The sequence below is a fragment of the Lutra lutra genome, chromosome 8 (genome assembly GCF_902655055.1).
Source record: "Lutra lutra chromosome 8, mLutLut1.2, whole genome shotgun sequence".
Taxonomy (NCBI): domain Eukaryota; kingdom Metazoa; phylum Chordata; class Mammalia; order Carnivora; family Mustelidae; genus Lutra; species Lutra lutra.
Genome location: NC_062285.1, coordinates 19,854,786 through 19,872,908, shown reverse-complemented (window position 1 = coordinate 19,872,908; position 18,123 = coordinate 19,854,786). Strand labels below are relative to the sequence as shown.

Genomic DNA, 18,123 nt, shown 5'->3' with positions numbered 1-18,123 from the left:
ACGCTTCATCTGTTCTCTAGGGTAGGGGGAAAATGAGAAAGGGGACTCAAGGAAGTTGAGAAGTTGACTTTCTGTAATGTTACTTATTCGTCCCCTCCAATGTTACTTATTCCCTCCAATGTTACTTATTTGTCCATCTCTCCCTGCCCTTGGAGGAATCACAGGGCTACTATAACGTTACTGGCCTACAGGCATCATGGAAAATACCATATTTTGTCTTCTATTACAATTCTCCAGAAGATAATAATAACATTAAGATCAGGCAGTTGATATCCAACAATAGCACCCATTTCAAAGAAACCAAGAGTTGTTTTGAAAATTCTATTTTGAAGATTTTAAGAAAGATTAATTCTTGGAAGTTTTAGGTAGACTTCCTGATTTACATTTTAGAGGAATGACAAACCTCTGCTTGGAGCTGTTCCCTTTGTGTGATTCTTTTTAAAAAACATTTTTAAATCCAGGAGCATTTAATCTATTAACTGCATTATACCGGCTACATTTCCTACCTAGATTGACATTCTAACAAGAATTCTGTATAGATTTCCAGTTGTTCTGATATGATTCTTTGTGTTCGGAGAGCCACCTCCCTTAGTGCAGGGCAAATGCACACCTCTAAGCTCAACCTAAGTGTTGGGCAGTAGGTCTTATCTGGTTATTATAAAACTATATTGCTTGCTTTTGTTGTAAGCTGCCTCATATATTTTTTGGTAATGAGGCAGGATATATAAATAAAGCAAATAAAATTGCTTTATGTAGCATTGCCTAGAATCAAAGGTCTTAGAGCCTGACACATCCTCAGGAAAAGCTGTCTGCTTTCGTAGGTAAGATATTTTCATTCCCACTTAAAATATAGGGCAAACAAAGCACAGAGTTTTTTAAATGATGCTGGGCCCCATATCCTGGAAACCTAAAAAAAAAAAAAATGCACCCCAGCTCTTTTGAATCTTTGTACAATATTTCTTCCTTTAATTCTGGCTGGTCCAATCATTCTTGCTCCAAAGAGACTGTCAACAATTCATTTATCCATTAGTCATTCAACAGGCATTTACTGAGCACCATTCAATGGCCAGTGGGACAACAGTGTTAAAAAAGAAATACTTTCTATAGTGATGGTAACAATACTCATTAGACATAATTATTGAATGTTTACCGTGTGTGTCAGGGTGGAACATGATCAACCCTTTATGTACATGAGATTTTTCAGCCTTACAACAATTTTGGGAATTGTGCATGGTGCTACATTTCTCTGGCTCTTGGTTTCCTCTTTGTGGAACGCTTGGCCATTTCTGTCTTCACGTTCTTTTAAGCTCTAATATTCTATGAGCCCGGGGAAAAGTATAGATTACCAACACTATGGTGGTGGTTTTCTCTGGACTGTATCTGCCAAGGCATGAAGAAGGTAAGTTCATGGTGAAACCAAGGAATATCCTTTCTGTCTGGAAGAATTATTGTCACCTTCCTGATGAAAGGGAAATATTTTAGACCATTTACGAGTGATTAATAGTGGTAGCCTTAACTTAGTTATTAGAGTGCTAAGTAGCTGATACAGTGGTATTGTAAGTCACATTAAATACATCTTCATTTCTTGGAATGTTCTCCTATTGAGGGCAACATCACAGCTATAATTAAATCACTGCTCTCGTAGCCCTTTTTGAACCTGTATCCTGCCAGTTATAAAGACTGTCAATTCATATCTTTGGGCAATAGTTGCGTAGAAGAAGGCTGTTCCCCTTGGTCAGAAACTGAATTTCCCGTACTTGCGATACACCTTCCCCTACTGACCTACTGAAATGAAAGACTAGGAGTAATGATTAAATCTTATTTTCCCTCCTGTAGTAGTAGGATGAGCTGGGTCAGTGAGGCCAGTCCCTGCTGATGGCTTTAAAATACCTTTATGATTTGGTCTCTTTGCTTTCCCATCCATTTCTCTAAGTGCCTATCACTGTCATCCTTTACCACCCTGACAAGAGCCCAAGGTGAGAAAGGCACAAATGAACAAGAGACTTCGCGATGCCTCCTGAGGGTGTTACTTACTAAATGAGGTAGGCAATGAACCAAATCTGACTGGCGAGCTACAAGGCAGGTTAACACATTTACACAAAGATCGTTCCATATATTATTTAACCCATTCGAATACACAGTTGCCTCTTTCCTCCCTAGGAGAATTTGTGTGAAAGGAATGTAAGCTCACAAGTTAATAATGTCTGGCTTTTATTTTTTTCAAATGTGCTAACAGTCACTAGGTTTCATTCTTTTGTTGGGACTGTAGCTTATTTTCTCAGAACAACTAGAGAATGTTTATGAAGTGTGTGGTGGAGGGCGGGGAGGGGAGAGAATAAAAATGCATTGCTTTAGGGCTGCACATCTGTTTTAGGGACTCTGCTGGATCTGCCCATTAACCATTGTCATGACTTACGGCATGTTTTAAAATTGCATTCTACTCAGAGATGTTCATACCGACTCAAAATATTACAATTAAACAGATTTCCCTGCTAGGAGTTAGTTTCCTGTCTTCATGACAGGCAAAATTATTTTTCTGCTCTATTAGCTAGCGTGTGTATGACTCATAACAAGTGGTAACTCGTTATTTTATTTCTTGTTCGAACAGACTGGCACTATCAAGTTGCTCAGGTCTTCCCGCAAACAGAAGAGGAAGTGGAAGTGGACACACATGCCTTCAGCCACCGGTGGAAAAGGAGCTTGGATGCTCTCAAGGCAGTAGACTCCAACCGAGCAAGCATGGGCCAAGACTCCCCAGAGCCCAGAGGCTTCACGGACCTGCTGCTGGATGATGGGCAGGACAATACCACCCAGATTGAGGTAGGGAAATCATCTGGGTAACTGAAATGGATTCACCAGTGTACAGGCTCCACCTTCAGTTCAACCGAGAGATTTTGGATTTTTTTGTAAGGATTAATTTAACTCATTAATAAATAATTAGTCCATATTCAGTAATTCAGTAATCAATAATTATACCTATATGAAATAACTAAATACATCATAGCTAAGCCGTTGAATCTCCCATGAGTAGATTTACTCACAAAACACACAAACATTGGTTTGCTGTGGGGACATCCAAGAGGAGACACAAAAGAGGAACACGATGCAGCACCTGCCTGCAAGGCAGTCGCTGTGTACCTGATCAGCTCAGTGCTACGTGATATGTACAAGGATATATACAAGCTAGATCACATCATGGAGGAAGGAGAGATCACCTGCTAGACTGAGGGTGGGCCGTTCAAAGAGGCTCAGCCTGGGAACGGACATTTAGGCAGGGGCTTGGCAGTTTGAGGGGAGTTTGACAGGCTGGTTTCCTGTCAGGGGTGAGAAAGACAATTCCGGGCAGAGGGAATCGCATCTGCGATGGCAGAGTCTTAGAATGCTGGGGCACGCTGGAGAGACTCATAGGGTGACCGATGGTCCCTGCTGAACTGGGGCTGAATGGTTTCCTCGGGTTTCAGTGCTAGAAACAAGGCAGTTCTGGGCAAACAGGAATGGTCATTCACTCCGTGACTGTGAGCAGTTCTTTATTATGGTTGGAGCTGTGAAGTGGGAGGAAGAGAGTTGGAGATGGGTTTGATGAGGATGGAAGTTCACTGAGGACACATTCTGGGCAGACTGCAAGGTTGCCCAGAGGCCTCAAGGATGGTATTACGTGGCTTAAATTCTCATAGTACTTAGCATTGCAAATCATAAAATATGATCCTGTTAGTCCACTAGATCTAACAAAAACAAACAGATCGATCTTATGGAAATAAGCAAAAAAACACGCAAATGAGAATGGAGGTTATTTATTCAGTTTGCTCTAGCAAGAGTCAGCTTCCATCACGTCCTTCTGGCAGAGACTCAAAAGCAGGCAAGGGAGTGGGGAAATTTCTTACTTAAAAAAAGAGAAGGATGGGGCATCTGGATGGCTCAGTTAAGCATCCAACTCATGGTTTCAGCTCAGGTCATGATCTTAGGGTCCTGAGATCAAGCCCCTGTCTATAGCTCTGCTCTCAGGAGGGAGTCTGCTTGAAGATTCTATTCCTCTGCCTTCCCCTCACTGTGTGCATGAGAACATGCATGTGCTCTCTCTCTCTCACTCTCTCTCTCAATAAATATGTCTTTCAAAAAGAAGTCTTTGGGTATGCACTCATTGGAAGTTGTTGGCGTAGAGGAGCTGGAGATGGGCCAATTAGAAGCAGAGCATCTCTTGTGATCGATTTGGGGAGTATATATACTGAGTTGGACCTAGGGAAGAAAAATAGGAAAGCTGTCAGTTGCTCATCAGTTCCTGCCCATTCAGGGCTGATTGCTAATAAGTTTACATTCTGGCTTACTGGACTGGTTGCTGTAGAGGTCGGAGGTCAGAGTTCTATGGTTATCCGTGGTCTGGCCATTGTCTGTTTGAATATTGTCTCTTGAATATTGTCTTCTGAATATTCTCTCTTGAGCTGAATATTTTCTCCCAGGTAGCAGGTTTATACGTTTTCAGAACCAGACAAGATTCTTTTTACTGCCGTGAAATACTCATTATTTAGGAAAAGAACTCAACTTCATGAAACAGACACTACATCATTCTCCAAATAGTATCAAGGCATCATTTTGTTCCTGCAGAGTGAGAGGAATCTTCAGAAGATGTGAAGCACAAGTCATTGGGATTCTGTGTATGCAAGAGGCCCAGCAATTATTAAAACCCCTCTCCATCCCCTTAGCTGGTATGAGACTCATGCTCCCTGGCTGCCCCAGCCAGGCCCCTTAACAGGACACAGAGGAGGTGCCAGGAGCAGAAGTCATATAATATCTGTAAGAGGCTATTCTGCCTCCTGCAGAGTGCCTGCTATTTTGGCAACAGTGTTGTTATAGCAACTCGGAGAGGGTAACATAATTCTTCCCTGAGCACTCTTTAGCTGGGGTGCCACATAAAGAAAGGAGAGCAGAACAGAATCAGAGGTGTTTACTCTTCTGCCCAGAACTGGTAGCTTACTGAGATTGAAAGGGGGAGAACACACATTCCTCGAACTCTGTGATCTCTATGCAGGATGCTGAATTTTCTGAATCGTTCGTAAAATAGAAAATCCCTTTGCTCGGGGATGTCTGAACACTCCCCCTAACACTCCAATCCCAGTTGTTGTTATGCTATGATGTTGTTATTCAGCCAGTTTTTCTCTTTTCTTACCTCAAACAGAGGAGATCCCATAATGTCAGGGATTTTGAGTCCATAAAACAAAGGAAGAAGGATGGTGCTGGTGCAGGGAGCTGTGTGTGGGTGACTGCTCAGTGCTGAGATGTGCCAGGGGCATTATGGAGATTATCATATCTAGTCCTGGTATCAGCCAACTGAGACTTGCATCTCCAGGTTCATTGGGTAATCTCAGTGACTTTTACATGAGGGCAATTTCAGATTTAGGGTTAGTATTTTCCCTAAACTCTTCCATTAATGAATAAAGCGGCTGGTATTTAAACCCAGGCCCGCCCAGCTCCCAAGATTTATTCTTTCTATTTGACTTTGCTTCCTCTAAGAGAAGGAAAAAGTAAATGGTATGTTGATTAGGTAATGATTTTGGATAGTGGCAGCACCCCAATATCAATGTGAGAGTTACTTCAGAGTTTCATTCTGGGTGGAAGGAGACCTCTCTTGAAGCTGGATTTCATAACAAGAAGGCTGCTTTTATTTGAGGAGTTTATTTATCCTGATGGGGTTCTGGGGATTGATGGAGATTATTGGGGACTAAAGTCCCATAAGTCACTCCTTGGCACTACTTCTAGTTCTGGAAACAAAAGCCTACATCTGAAACTTCTCTGCAAAGTTTATTTATCCTGGCCCTTAAAATGGCATTTTTGAACATTGTTGTGCCTCTTTTAGGGAAAATATTTTGCCTGATGGAGTTAAACAGAAATAAGGGAGAAAGGAACCAAATGGTGATAGAGTGGCTACTCTGTGCCATCATTGTGACAAAGTCTTTCTTATCTCTTGGGAATAAGCATTTTGATTTATATCGCTTAATACAAGCAATGAGCATGAAAGACAATGTGTACTTTTCCCCTTAGATGCTTCCAGAGTTGATGTCAAGAATGGGAATTATTTTGTCCCAGAGCCCTGACTATAATAGTGGCTGTGAAAATAATCTGTATCCCAGTGAGACTTCAACCCCCCAGAATGGCATTCCTGTGCATATGCTCCCCTGCTTGGGACATTGTCTAGACTTTCTACCCCACTTTCACCAAAGACAAAAACAAAAGACAATAGCATATTTACTATTCTGACACAAATTCATTCAGACATAAACAAAGGCTGTTATTCTCTTAACTTGGTGACAGTATTTTTTCTGGCTCTGCCCAAGAACAGATAATAGAGGGACTGGAAAACTGGAAAATTCTTCCAGTCAGAGTTTCTTGTTGTTGTCATGCTTTCTTTTTTCTCTTTTCTTTTCTTTTCCTTTTTCTTAAATTCCTTCCTTCCTTCCTCCCTCCCTCCCTCCCTCCCTCCCTTTCTTCCTTCCTTTCTTTTAATATTCTTCCCCTGAAGATATAAAGATGTTTTGAAACCATTTGTATTTCCTGATGAATAAGTAGAGACTCAACAGTTAGCAAATGCCTCTGCTGATCTGAATGTTGACCTAGGCCTGCCTTTTCTTCTTGTACTTTCTCTGTTCATGTGGACGCATGATGGTGCCTTCTTCTGATGGGTGGGGATTAAGAGCAGTCACTGGTGTGCTGCTTTTTGTCATTCCTTTGGGAACATAAGGGCTCCCAAGACTTTCAGGTAAGGCTGAATCACTGTGTTAGAGCAGCCTTCTGTGGATCCTATGGCCCCAGGGACCCAAGTGTGGACGAGCATCCCGTGTATCTTCACCTTGGTGGTGGTTGCTCCTCTCTTGGCTGGCACAGAGCTCTTGTAGCCTCGGTGGCACCTTTTGGAATGGGAGGGCCTGAGCAGTGATTGGTGAGAATTATTGATGCTCATGAAGGTCAGTTTCATCAGCCAACTCCCATCACCATGTTGGTAACTTACAGTTCTTCACTTTACAGAAATCTGTCACAAGTTCCTTTCTTACACACTGAACCAAACCTGGAGTTTCTGTTGCTTATTCCATACAGTATTTTGAGCTTCGTCTTCCCCATCTTAGGACAATGAAAGTGTTTCTAGGAAGAATTGTCAACTGTGATTTTTTTTTTTTTTTTGCCTTGATTCAAAAGCACCGGGATGGCTTGAAGAAGGGAATCTTTCAAAATAAAATAGGGTTTATGGATCATGTCAGTGTAGCTCCATGATCCAAAGTGACTCAGAAATTTTGAGCGAACCCGGTGCCTCTCAGCGGTTGCACATGTGGCCAGCCCACAGGCCACCCATTTGAGTTGCAGAGAATTAGAACACAAAGCAGATTTTGCTATTGATTTTGAAGATAGAAGTGCCCTGAAAAATCTTAGGTTAAATTGAGTTGCCTGTCAACAACCTGTCTGCGGATTTCTTGTCTTGGTACCAAATTAAAAATTGCAGCCGTATACAGCAATTGCATCATTTATGTTCACATTAAAGCTCTTATCTGAGGAAGGTGTAATTGAGAATGGTCAGCAAGCATGTGTGATGGCTGTAGCTAAAATCCAGAGGCCAACTGTTTTTCTTCTTTTTGCATATGTAACAACTCTTTTTGATCTTCTGCTATAGCACATTTCCAATTGTGACTGCATCTTCCTTTGACGAATTTCACAATACATTTCTTTAAAAAGTTAGCAGTCACTAATCGCTGCACATGAAGGTATGATATATGCTCTAATATTTTATTGCAGTCCGTAATTAAGCAATCCACTTGAAAGGAAAGAAGTCACTGGCAAATACTTTATCGAAAAGAGATTATGATTGCTTTGATGATTGTATTACAAAGAAAAAGACATTCCGTGATGCGGAATGTTGGCAGAATCTTCCCGGTATGTTTGCGACATAGAGAATACATCAGAACATTTTTCATCAATGGAAATCTTACCGCTTCTGTGTCTCAAGTGTAAGCAAGGCTTTCTTCATTTCAAAGACAAAAAAAAAATTTTTTTTCAAAGACCTGACAATAATAAAAATGAATATAAATATGGTGTAGTGAAAGATCACCCCATTTCACAGAAATAGAGTAAGGAAAATTCCCAAAATACTGCCATGCCTATTCTTTCCTTGGGCCACTGTTCTGCTTAGTGAAGTCACAGAAGATAATACTTAAATATGAGAGGAATATGACTGTGCAGCTTTGTGACATTTTCCAAAAGAAAAGAAAAGTATCACCTGATACTGAATAACTCTGCTACTATATTTATTATGAATGTGAAAAGCTGGTGTAGATTTTTTTTTTTTTAATGAGGCATTTCCATTTTAGGAGATCTTAAACTCGCAGAGGCTTCAGTATATGGTTGCAGAATCAGAAAGCTGTGTGAAGGGAGTGCTCAGATTAATCCTGGAGAAGCACACTTACTTGACTCAATAGTGAATTGAAATTTCCCAAATGCAATGTAGGTGTCAGATTTGGTTCCACAGAAGATGAGAAAGCAAGCATTGTGAGGGTGTGTGATTGGAAAGGAAGAGAAGTACTGCATAAGTTAATCAGCACCTAGAAGAAGACCCTTATTCTGTAGAGAGCCAGGATTAACAAAGAGACAAGGCATCATCTAAAGCAAGTGAGGAAGAGAACATTAGAAGGTAACCAAGCATCCGGGTATTTCTAGACAGAGAGTTTTAGACAGATAGGCAGGACCAAAGCTTTAAACTCCCTTTTAGGTGATGTGTCCTGATCTCTTCAGGCTCCTATAGCAAAACTACCAGAGACTGGGGGGCTTACATCACATACAGTTATTTCTCACAGTTCTGCAATCTGGGAAGTCCAAAATAAGCTGCTGGCAGGTTTGATTTTGTTGTTTGAGGAGAGCCCACTTCCTGGTTCATGGAGGACTGTCTTTCCGCTGTGTCCTCACATGGCTGAAGGGAATAGAAAGCTCTCTGGGGTCTCTTTTATAAGGGCACTGATCCCATTCAGGAAGATGCCACCTCCGTGACCTAATCATGTCCCAAGGGCCCCACCTCCACATGCCATCACATTGAGGACTAGGTGTCAACTTATGAATCTGGGGTGGGGGTGGGAGACACAAGTGTTAACACCGTGCTGAGAAATTGGAATTGATCAAGAAGGTACATGGAAGCTACTGAAAGTTTTTAAATAGGGAAAGGCAGGATTGCACTGATGCTCCTAAAATGCTGTTGGGGGCGGAGGGGCGGCTGAGTGGGACTTGCATCCAAAAGCCCAAATCTGAGGGATGGAGAGATGAATTAAATTTAGATGAGAACTGTTGTCAGGTAAAATGAGATGGTTGTTAGAGGAAAGTTATGGATGAACATAAGAATTTCAGAAATACTCTGATTTTGACTCACTAACTTACACCAGCCACCATGACTAAATCTTGCCCCCCATTCTGGTGCTTGCTTGATGCCAAGAGTCCCTCCTGGATCTCTATCATCTCCTTCCCTGGCAGGGTGACCTGTTACACACTTGACACCTTCCATCTCATATGGGTTGGGAACCGGCCTGATGTTTTCAACTCCATATTGCCAAAGGTTGTATGTACACTGACAACAAGGTCTATTTTTATGCCTTCTGTTTGGGTAATTGGCAAAAATACCTAGTTTTAAACTTCTGATTGAATCCCATTTGGTTTCTTCTGGAATATTGATGAGGACTTTTAGTCTTCAGAGAAGAAAATGCACTGAAAATAGTAAGTCAGGCAGAACTTACCTGCAATTATTGCTCATCCTCTAAAAAGGTAATGAGGATTAAAATAGAGTATCATATATCTTGCTCAATTATAGATTATTCTTAGCTTGACATGTCAGCTCTCTATTGAAACAAAAATGAAAAAAGATCCATAACCGTCCTTCAGAGTTCCATAAAAAATAACAGAATTATCTCTATGATGCTTCACTGTTAGCTAATTGAGTTTACTTGCAGTCACAGCATGGAAATAGTTTTTGAAGTGATACATACAGGTTGTAAAATTATTAAGTGTGTTAGTCATATAATTTATTTCAGAATAAAAATTATGTTTTAGAGTGAATAATATTCCTGTGTTCTTCATGTACAAAGAGAACACCACATTTAACCTCCCTCTACCAGACCCCTTAGATTAATTGTAAAAATATTGCACAGAGTTTTCCTACCTATTCATGAGGACCCAGCTATTATTTTCTGCCTTTCTTTGTATTAACTAGGGCAGCAAGAGAAAACCCCTAACAGAGGGAACACCAGGTAACTGTTAATCAACTGAATTCTTATTGTATTATCTTGCAATCCTTTTTCCTTTTTGTCCAGACCAACTTCCAATGGGACATTCAAAACACACTTTTATGAAAATTATTATTTCCAATATCAAAAATTATAGTACCGCTTAATGCCATAGGTCTAGATCTTTATCTAGATTGATTTTTTAAAAAAATCTTACTGAAAAAACAGATTAATTATTTTGGTAGTCCAGAATGTGTACAGTTTTTAATATGTTGAGCAAGGGTCTTAGGGTGAAGGCCCAAGTGTCCACTAAGTATGGGCCTGAAGTCAGGAGCGAAAAAGACAGCAGATGCTTGAGTCCCCTCTTCTCTGGGAAGTCCATGAAGAAGGGTCCCACTGAGGGACAGGGCTCCAGGCAGGGCTGTGTGCCATTTGGTTTTCCCCTTTATTTGGAGAAGCATGGGACTGGCATTGCACAAGGGAAATAAATACTCAAGGATCGGGATGCCTGAGTGGCTTAGTCAGTAAAGTGTCTGCCTTCAGCTCAGGTCATGATCCCTAGGTTCTGAGATCAATTCCTGAGTAGAGCTCCCTGCCCAGCGGGGAGCCTGCTTCTCCCTCTCCCTTTGCCCTTCCCCCCACTTGTGCTCTCTCCTGCTCTATCCTTATCTCTATCAAATAAATAAATAAATAAGATCTTTAAAATATATATATATTCAAGTGTCAGACACAAGCCATCAGGCTTACCTGCCAGTCCTTTAGGAAGGACCAGCACCTGGACTGGGCTTACCAGGTGTCACAGAAAGCTGGGTTCAGATTGAGTACATTTCATTGTGTGATACATAACCTGTCTCCTTAGATAGGTAGCTTCTGGGCAATAGAGAGGCAGCTTCTGGGGTCATTCACTGGACACCCCCATTCTATATTAATTGATTACACTTTAAGGACTCATTTTTTCTGTGATTTTTTTTTCAGAATCAGAAACAGAATAAGAAATTGATTATAGCTCAAAGACTAAATAGGTTTGGGTTGGCACAGGCGTGTCAATAGCATGATTTTTATTACTACATCTGGAGGAGTATAGGGGCCACTGCTTATTATGTCCATGAAGATTTGGAGCGTAATGAATCTGCCAGCCCCTATGATGAAACGAACTTAATTTTTAGAGATACTAATACCAGTTGAGTACACTAAATCACACCAAGTGTTCACCACTTATTTTATCTAACAAATCAATGTGCACTCTGTCATGTAGCACCAGTGCACTGGAAAAATAAAGACTGCAGGCCTCTGATAAACAGTGATGGTGTGTAATTTTATGTGACCCCTATAAGTTTCTTTGGACCTTTTCAAAGATATCTCATGGGTCTTTGCCAGATATTATGACTTAGATGGAAACACCACAAGTCTTTACATTACAGATGAGTTGGCCTTTACAAATACAGGAGACACCTAAAATTTTCTGACTATTTAAACTGAAGGTATGAAAAATTGCATTTTTATTTTTAAGCAACGATGTATATTTTTACTAAGTGTTCAGGGGACTTTCCCTTCACCTTGTATTTCTGAAGCAGTTTTAAGGCAGAGAAGGGTCTCTTTGTAACAAAGCATGCATATATATATTCATATTCTTCGCTTTTGCCTCTGTCATAGAGAAATTTGCTGATGTGGCACTCTATTAAGGAAGGCATCAAATATATGAAGGTCCTTTTAAGAAAGGGTAGTTAACATTCAGAATGAAAAGAGTAAATACCTTAATTTTCTTCTTGAAAGAAAGAAAACCTTTCTGTTCATGCCCCAGCAACGCAGAGGTATCTGGAGCTGTCTAGAAACAACAGAGGGATTGAACTCTGCAGCCCTTGGGGACAGTTGTTTTGAGCTATTTTCTATACGGTATTTCAGGCCTGAGCTCTTAAATTGAAATAATAGCTTGGAATCCAGGGCACTGAATTGAATGAATGGATTAAACACTACTGAAATTATTTCTCTTTTATGAATAATTTCTAGCCTTTTTTTGTAAATGTCATATGTTGACCCCATCTCCAGCTCAAAGAGCAAAGCTACAGAAAACACTACCATTCACCTTTTAGACAATGCCTCTATCATCTATCATCTATCTTATTTTGGATTCACAGTACTGATCCCACTTGTGACCAAAGGCATTTGAAAGGAAGTCTTACAAAGCAAAATTCTATCTGTTTAACTTAAAAATTTCACTTAGTCACAGTACCTTTTAAGGGGGTCTTTTAGGTACTTCTAAAACTAAAGCATTTTATCCGGTGATGGGATTTTCTGCCTTAAAAAAACAATGCTAGTAAGGCTTCTTCCTAACCTTTTAGGGTTTTGTGAATTCTAGCCTGGAACATTTTATAATTTTTAAAGTTAAATGCAATGACTTGTGATTGTCAGATTTTTTTTATTCTCTAAGAAAATTTTAAGTTGTAATAGTCTCCAATTATCTGAGGTTAGACTTTGCACAGTGGTCATATTTGAATGCGTTTTTTTACTTGTTCTGTCATTTAAAAGTAGTATAGAGTAAAAGATCATTTAAAATTTCATGTTCTGGAAATGTTTACATAGAAACACTATCAAACCTTCCCAAAGAACTTAAAAAGACAGTGAATTCATTCATTATAAATAGTACTATATAGTGATCTATTATCTTAAAAATCAAGTGTAAACAATTATTCTCCTTCTTAAATACCAGTTGAACAAAGAATTACTTATCCTCTTTCTCTGTCCAGTGAGAAATCAGATGTCATGATTTTATAAGTGAATGGAATTAATCTGTACCAGAATAGAAAAATGTCATATTCAAATTGGAAAAATGAAATCTAAAGAATAAAGGAAACAACCTTATGAATAAATATAGAAGTATGCCAGATCAAAATAATAATTATCATTAGAAATTTTCCTCACATTACTAATTGGGCCTGGTGGTAGTAAAATTGTCTCTCAAGGTAAACAAAAGATTTAGACTAATCTTTGTATATATACTGTTCCTCAGAAACCTGTGGAAAGTGGTATTTTTGCTAGAAATCTACAGAAATAATCACTGTATTCAAAGCCTCCCCCCGTCCCTCCTGCTGACAGCCCACCAACATGAGTCTGTTTACAGACCAGAAGGAAGCTACAGTTCAGTCACTCAATGGTCCACACAGAACTGAAATGGAAATCAAGATCACTTTCGCCATGATGGTCAAAATGTTATTTCGCCTCACTGAAGAGGTTTTCTTGGTCTGAGCAGATTTAGCATGTATTTGACATGCTTTGTTCAGGCATTTTTGTTGCTGAACAATTGTAATGGCCACTTGAAGGATTTGTTTTTTTCTCATTTTGCTTTGTAAAGGTATATTTCTTAACTTTGTTACTTAAAAAAAGAATATGATATATTCTGCATACAACCAAAGTCATTTACATGAAAGAACAAAAGAAAAAATCATGCATTTTTATGTCCTTAAGAAAAATGTTTAACCGTCTTCAAAGGGAATTATTTTTTTAAGTTGGTTAGCACTTGTGAATGCAAATTAGAATAAATGGTAAATGACTGTGGGACTGTCCTTCCTGATTTCCTATTGACTTTTTAAATGTTGGCAATAAAGAATCTAGAAAGAGGAAATGATTTCCTGCTTTGAAACAGTCCCTGAAACAAAGCAAAGAGCAAGTTGACAGCATAGAAGCAGAATCTGGGACAAACATTAATTTTCTTGCTTTGTTCCTTTTTATTCTAGCACTGCTTTCTGCCTCATGATCTTCTATCTGCTCAGTAGCTGCTACACCAATGTGCCATTGTCTGTCTTTGGTCTGCAGTTGCAAAATTAAAATGGAAGAATTTGGCATTGTAGGTAGTTAGTTTAAAAAACCCGTATGTGTAGGCCAGGCTGATATATCCTAGAGACTTTTTTCTTCAAAGCCTGTAAATATTAATTTTGATAATTTGTAAATGTATGTGTGTGTTATCTATGGATGTTTGTGTGTGCATGTATTGTGTGTATGTACAAGTACACATATGTGTGTGTTCATCAGTCCTAATTATGGTTAATAAAACTTCTCTCTGTAGGAGAAAATTAATGGTGGCTTGAACAACGACCTTCTATCTGACCCTTAGATTGTACTTGAATTCAGTGTCTTATTTTCCTAAGCAATACAACCAGCACATTTTTTTCCCATGGGGACATTAAAAATTAAACAGCTACCTGGAGGACTGGCCAACTCTCCCTTTTGCTTCAGTGAATGCTTTAAATATGTTCTTTAGATTATGATGCTGGAAGATGAAGAGAGGACAAGGAATCAAATCATAATGAGTTTTTCTAAATAATGGGGATCAGACATTATGAAAACTGGAAAGGACATAGGATGTTGGGCTTCAGATAATGGAGCAGCTCTGATGAGGCCCGCCAGTTCTCTCCCTTCATGGACCCTGTTCAGTACCTGCACCCTGTGAGGCCTGTTTCCTGGTCTGTTTTGATCGCTGTGGTCCCTCTTTTTCCTTAGTGGTAAAGTTGCCATCTCCGCTAAATATTGCTTTTGACTAGAAACTCACATACCACTGACCTCTTGGGTAGTCTAAATCTGCCCTCCCATGTTTCCATTATTGCAAGGTCATGGGAGTGGTATAAAGTAAGTTCCCTTCTAGAGAAAGTGAAAAGGCCTCTCTATTTAAAGCAAGGTTTGGCAAATGAAACTGTGGATATTTCTCCAAACCATAAAGCCATGAAATGACCAGGCTATTTCAAAAGACCCAGACTGAGGAAGTCTAACTCAGATGACAACCTCTTATAGAGGAGACAAGGCTGAAGATTTTGTTCATGTTCGTAAAGCATTCATTGATCTGAAGCAGATTTTATTAGATGCAGGAAGAGTGGTATTTAAGCGAGGGTTAAACACAAAACCCATAAAAGATAGAAAGACTTTCCTTCCTTTTTTGACCAAGAAAACCAAGACTCACTTGTGGCTTGGACTGTGAGTAAAACAGAATGTGACAAGGACTAACACTAGATACCAGCAAAAGCCTGATATTTGCGTTGGCCATTTCCACATTAAAATGAGTAGTGAAGTGGGGTATGCAATTATAGTTCGTCTGCTGGGATTCTTTGTGCAACAGTAGATTTGTTTGTGCACTCACATGGTCCAAGTACCATTTGCTTCTGCCGAGGAAGAGATGAAGAACAAGGGAAAGGCAGTTACAGAGGTGCAGAGAAAGCGTGTATCCCGTGGCTGTGGTGGGGAGACCCCCTCCTGCTCTCTGGTACAGACACAGGGACATATCCTTAGTGCCCATATGGAAATAGAGCTTGTTTCCGCGGGAGTCCCCCATCTCCTTGTACTGATGGAAAGCTCATGCTCCCTACCCAGATTTTCTCCCCTCATCCCCAAAGCTGTATTTTTGAGGGATTACAGATTTGAGTCTGTCCACATACAAAACCCAAGTTAGAGACAGCTGTGTGCCAGAATTTAGCAGGGTCACTCCTTAACAGAGTTCTGGACGAAGTGACGCCACCAGCATTTTGCAAAGGCCGGGAAAAGCATCCTCCCGGCTAGAGCCGGCTGCCACAGCTTCTGCTCTTTCTTTAGTCATTTAGCTTCTCCTGTGGCTCATTTTATCCCCTTTCCTGTCTTTCTCTCTGCTTTCCCTCCCAGAAAACCAGAAATTAAAATGCTGCAGAAACACACATTCCTGAGGACAGAGACTAAGAACCTAGATGTGCTTTACTGCTTTCTGTCCAAGCTACTAATAGAAAACCTGAAACCACGGCTATGAATCTTGACCTGCCTGGAGTGCTAACGGGGCTTTGTCAGTTGACTGCTCACCCCAGTAGTGCTTCCACATAGGCAGGGGCCACTGGGCCTCTCAGTAAAAAAGAGAGGGAGCAGCTCATCAACCTCCGGACCCTTGCAGGGTGGCACACCCACTTCCTCCTTGGTGAATCATCTATAGCCCCAGGTTTCCATGCACAGGCTAACCCATGTCCTAACTTCGGTAGGGAGTCAGGAGAGACAGATTTCCAAGTTCCCCTGTGATGTGATCAATCTGGAGTTTCTCCTTCCATTTGCTGGATGGATTATATCCCTGCCTACTTCTAACATGAAGTAATCGAATTACGTTGTTAAAATGCCTGTACCAACCACCATTTCGGTTTGATTACTCCCTTTCCTCCAGGTAGATTTCCTCCAAACAGAATTCCATATAGGAAAGATTTCACTTCCTAAATTCCTAGCACGCTGCAAGTTTGTTTTCCTGTGATTTTACTAAAATTGCCTTGCTTGGGTTCCAAGTATTCTGATTCTTCAGTCCCATATTTAAAGATAATCACTGGATTTACATTCACTTGACAGGTTCTGGTCCCTGGGGTCATGCCAGTCATAGTCCAAAAAAAAAAAAAAAAATGGCACACGCGGCATGATTTATTCAAGGGAATTTCTTCCTGGATGTAGGAGAACGATGGGACACGGGCAGTGTAGCAGACCAGAGTAAGAACACCCAGCTAGTGAGGTGGCTGCTACCCAGCGACAGCAGACTGCGGCCATGTAGGAACATGGGCACTAGATGGCAGATCTTGTAGTTTCTCAAGAGATATCAATACCCTTAAATGTTGGTGATTCTTTCTCTCTTTCTTTCTTTCTTTCTTTCAAGATTTTACTTATTTATTTGAGAGAGATAGCGAACATGAGCAGAGTGGGGGAGAAGCAGGTTTCCTGCCAAGCAGGGAGCCTGATGCGAGGCTTGATCTCAGGATCCCAGGATCATGACCTGAGCTGAAGACAGATACTCAACCCACTGAGTCACCCAGGTGCCCCTCTTTCATTGTTTTTCTTAATCACATGTGGACTAATACAGTGATGGCAAAATAAAATATGTCCACAGGCCCATCTATCCAATGGGCCAACAAATTCTGTTGCTAGTGTATACCACACAGATGATTAATCAGATTCTTAACTGACGCAAACATACCATGTTGTCTCTCAGAAATCACCTTGTAGCTGCCTTCTTGTGCATCTCAGAGGCAGAGACTATATGTTGAGCTGAATTCAGTGTCAAAAAAATGATTCTAGATCATATATTCCAGACTTTTTCTATCCTACTTTTCCTCTATATCTCTTTTATGTGAATACAGTCTAAGTGGACAACCTCCTTTTGTTTCCATTGGAAACAAGTTATTGAAAACAAGAAGCAGAAGATGGTGTTAGAGGTCTTACGGTCACTGGTTATTTTGAAGGAAGTCTCCAAGATTATTTTCTTGTTCCTCAAAAATATTACAGTGTATGCAACCACTGTCATGAGAAATCTCTGGCTTGTTTAGGATTGGTTCAGTATTCTATGTTTCAGAAGTATTCAGACATAAAGAGAAAAACTTCTACATACTCTTAATTACATATAAATATTATTTTTAAGCAACGACATTTCTTCACATGAACATTTTGTTGTTGCTTCTTTTAGAAGACTGAAACATTTTTAGACTTAGCAGTAAAACAAATTTAGGAAATCAAAGTGATTTGAAACATTGGCAAAAGGCTCAACTTTTAACAAGATAGAAGTCTGGTCTTGTCTGTGTCTCTAACCAGCTTACTAAAAATAATAAATAAATAGATTAAACTGTACAATCATATGATCTCCATGTATTCAGTAGTGTTGAGGAGATATATATATCGATGTATGTGTATGTGTATATATATATATATATATATATATATATATGTACATATATATATGTAAGACATAAACATTTTTTTCTTGTTGTTTTTAAGATTCTATTTATTTATTTGAGACAGAGAGTGAGCGAGAGGGAGAACACAAGCAAGGGGAGCAGCAGAGGGAGAAGCAGGTTCCCCACCAAGCACGGAGCCCAATGGAGGGGCTGGGTCCCAGGACCCCAGGATCATGACC

The 18,123-nt window shown here is 40.1% G+C and overlaps 1 protein-coding gene across 2 annotated transcripts in view; it reads left to right on the top strand.

Moving 5' to 3' along the window:
* PLXDC2 (plexin domain containing 2) overlaps positions 1–18,123 on the top strand; it is a 489,244-nt gene that overhangs the window by 176,745 nt on the left and 294,376 nt on the right. For both annotated transcript variants that reach the window (XM_047740347.1, XM_047740346.1), the window contains one exon: positions 2,609–2,820. In XM_047740347.1, coding sequence (XP_047596303.1) covers positions 2,609–2,820 — 212 coding nt within the window. The remainder of the gene's footprint in view (positions 1–2,608; positions 2,821–18,123) is intronic.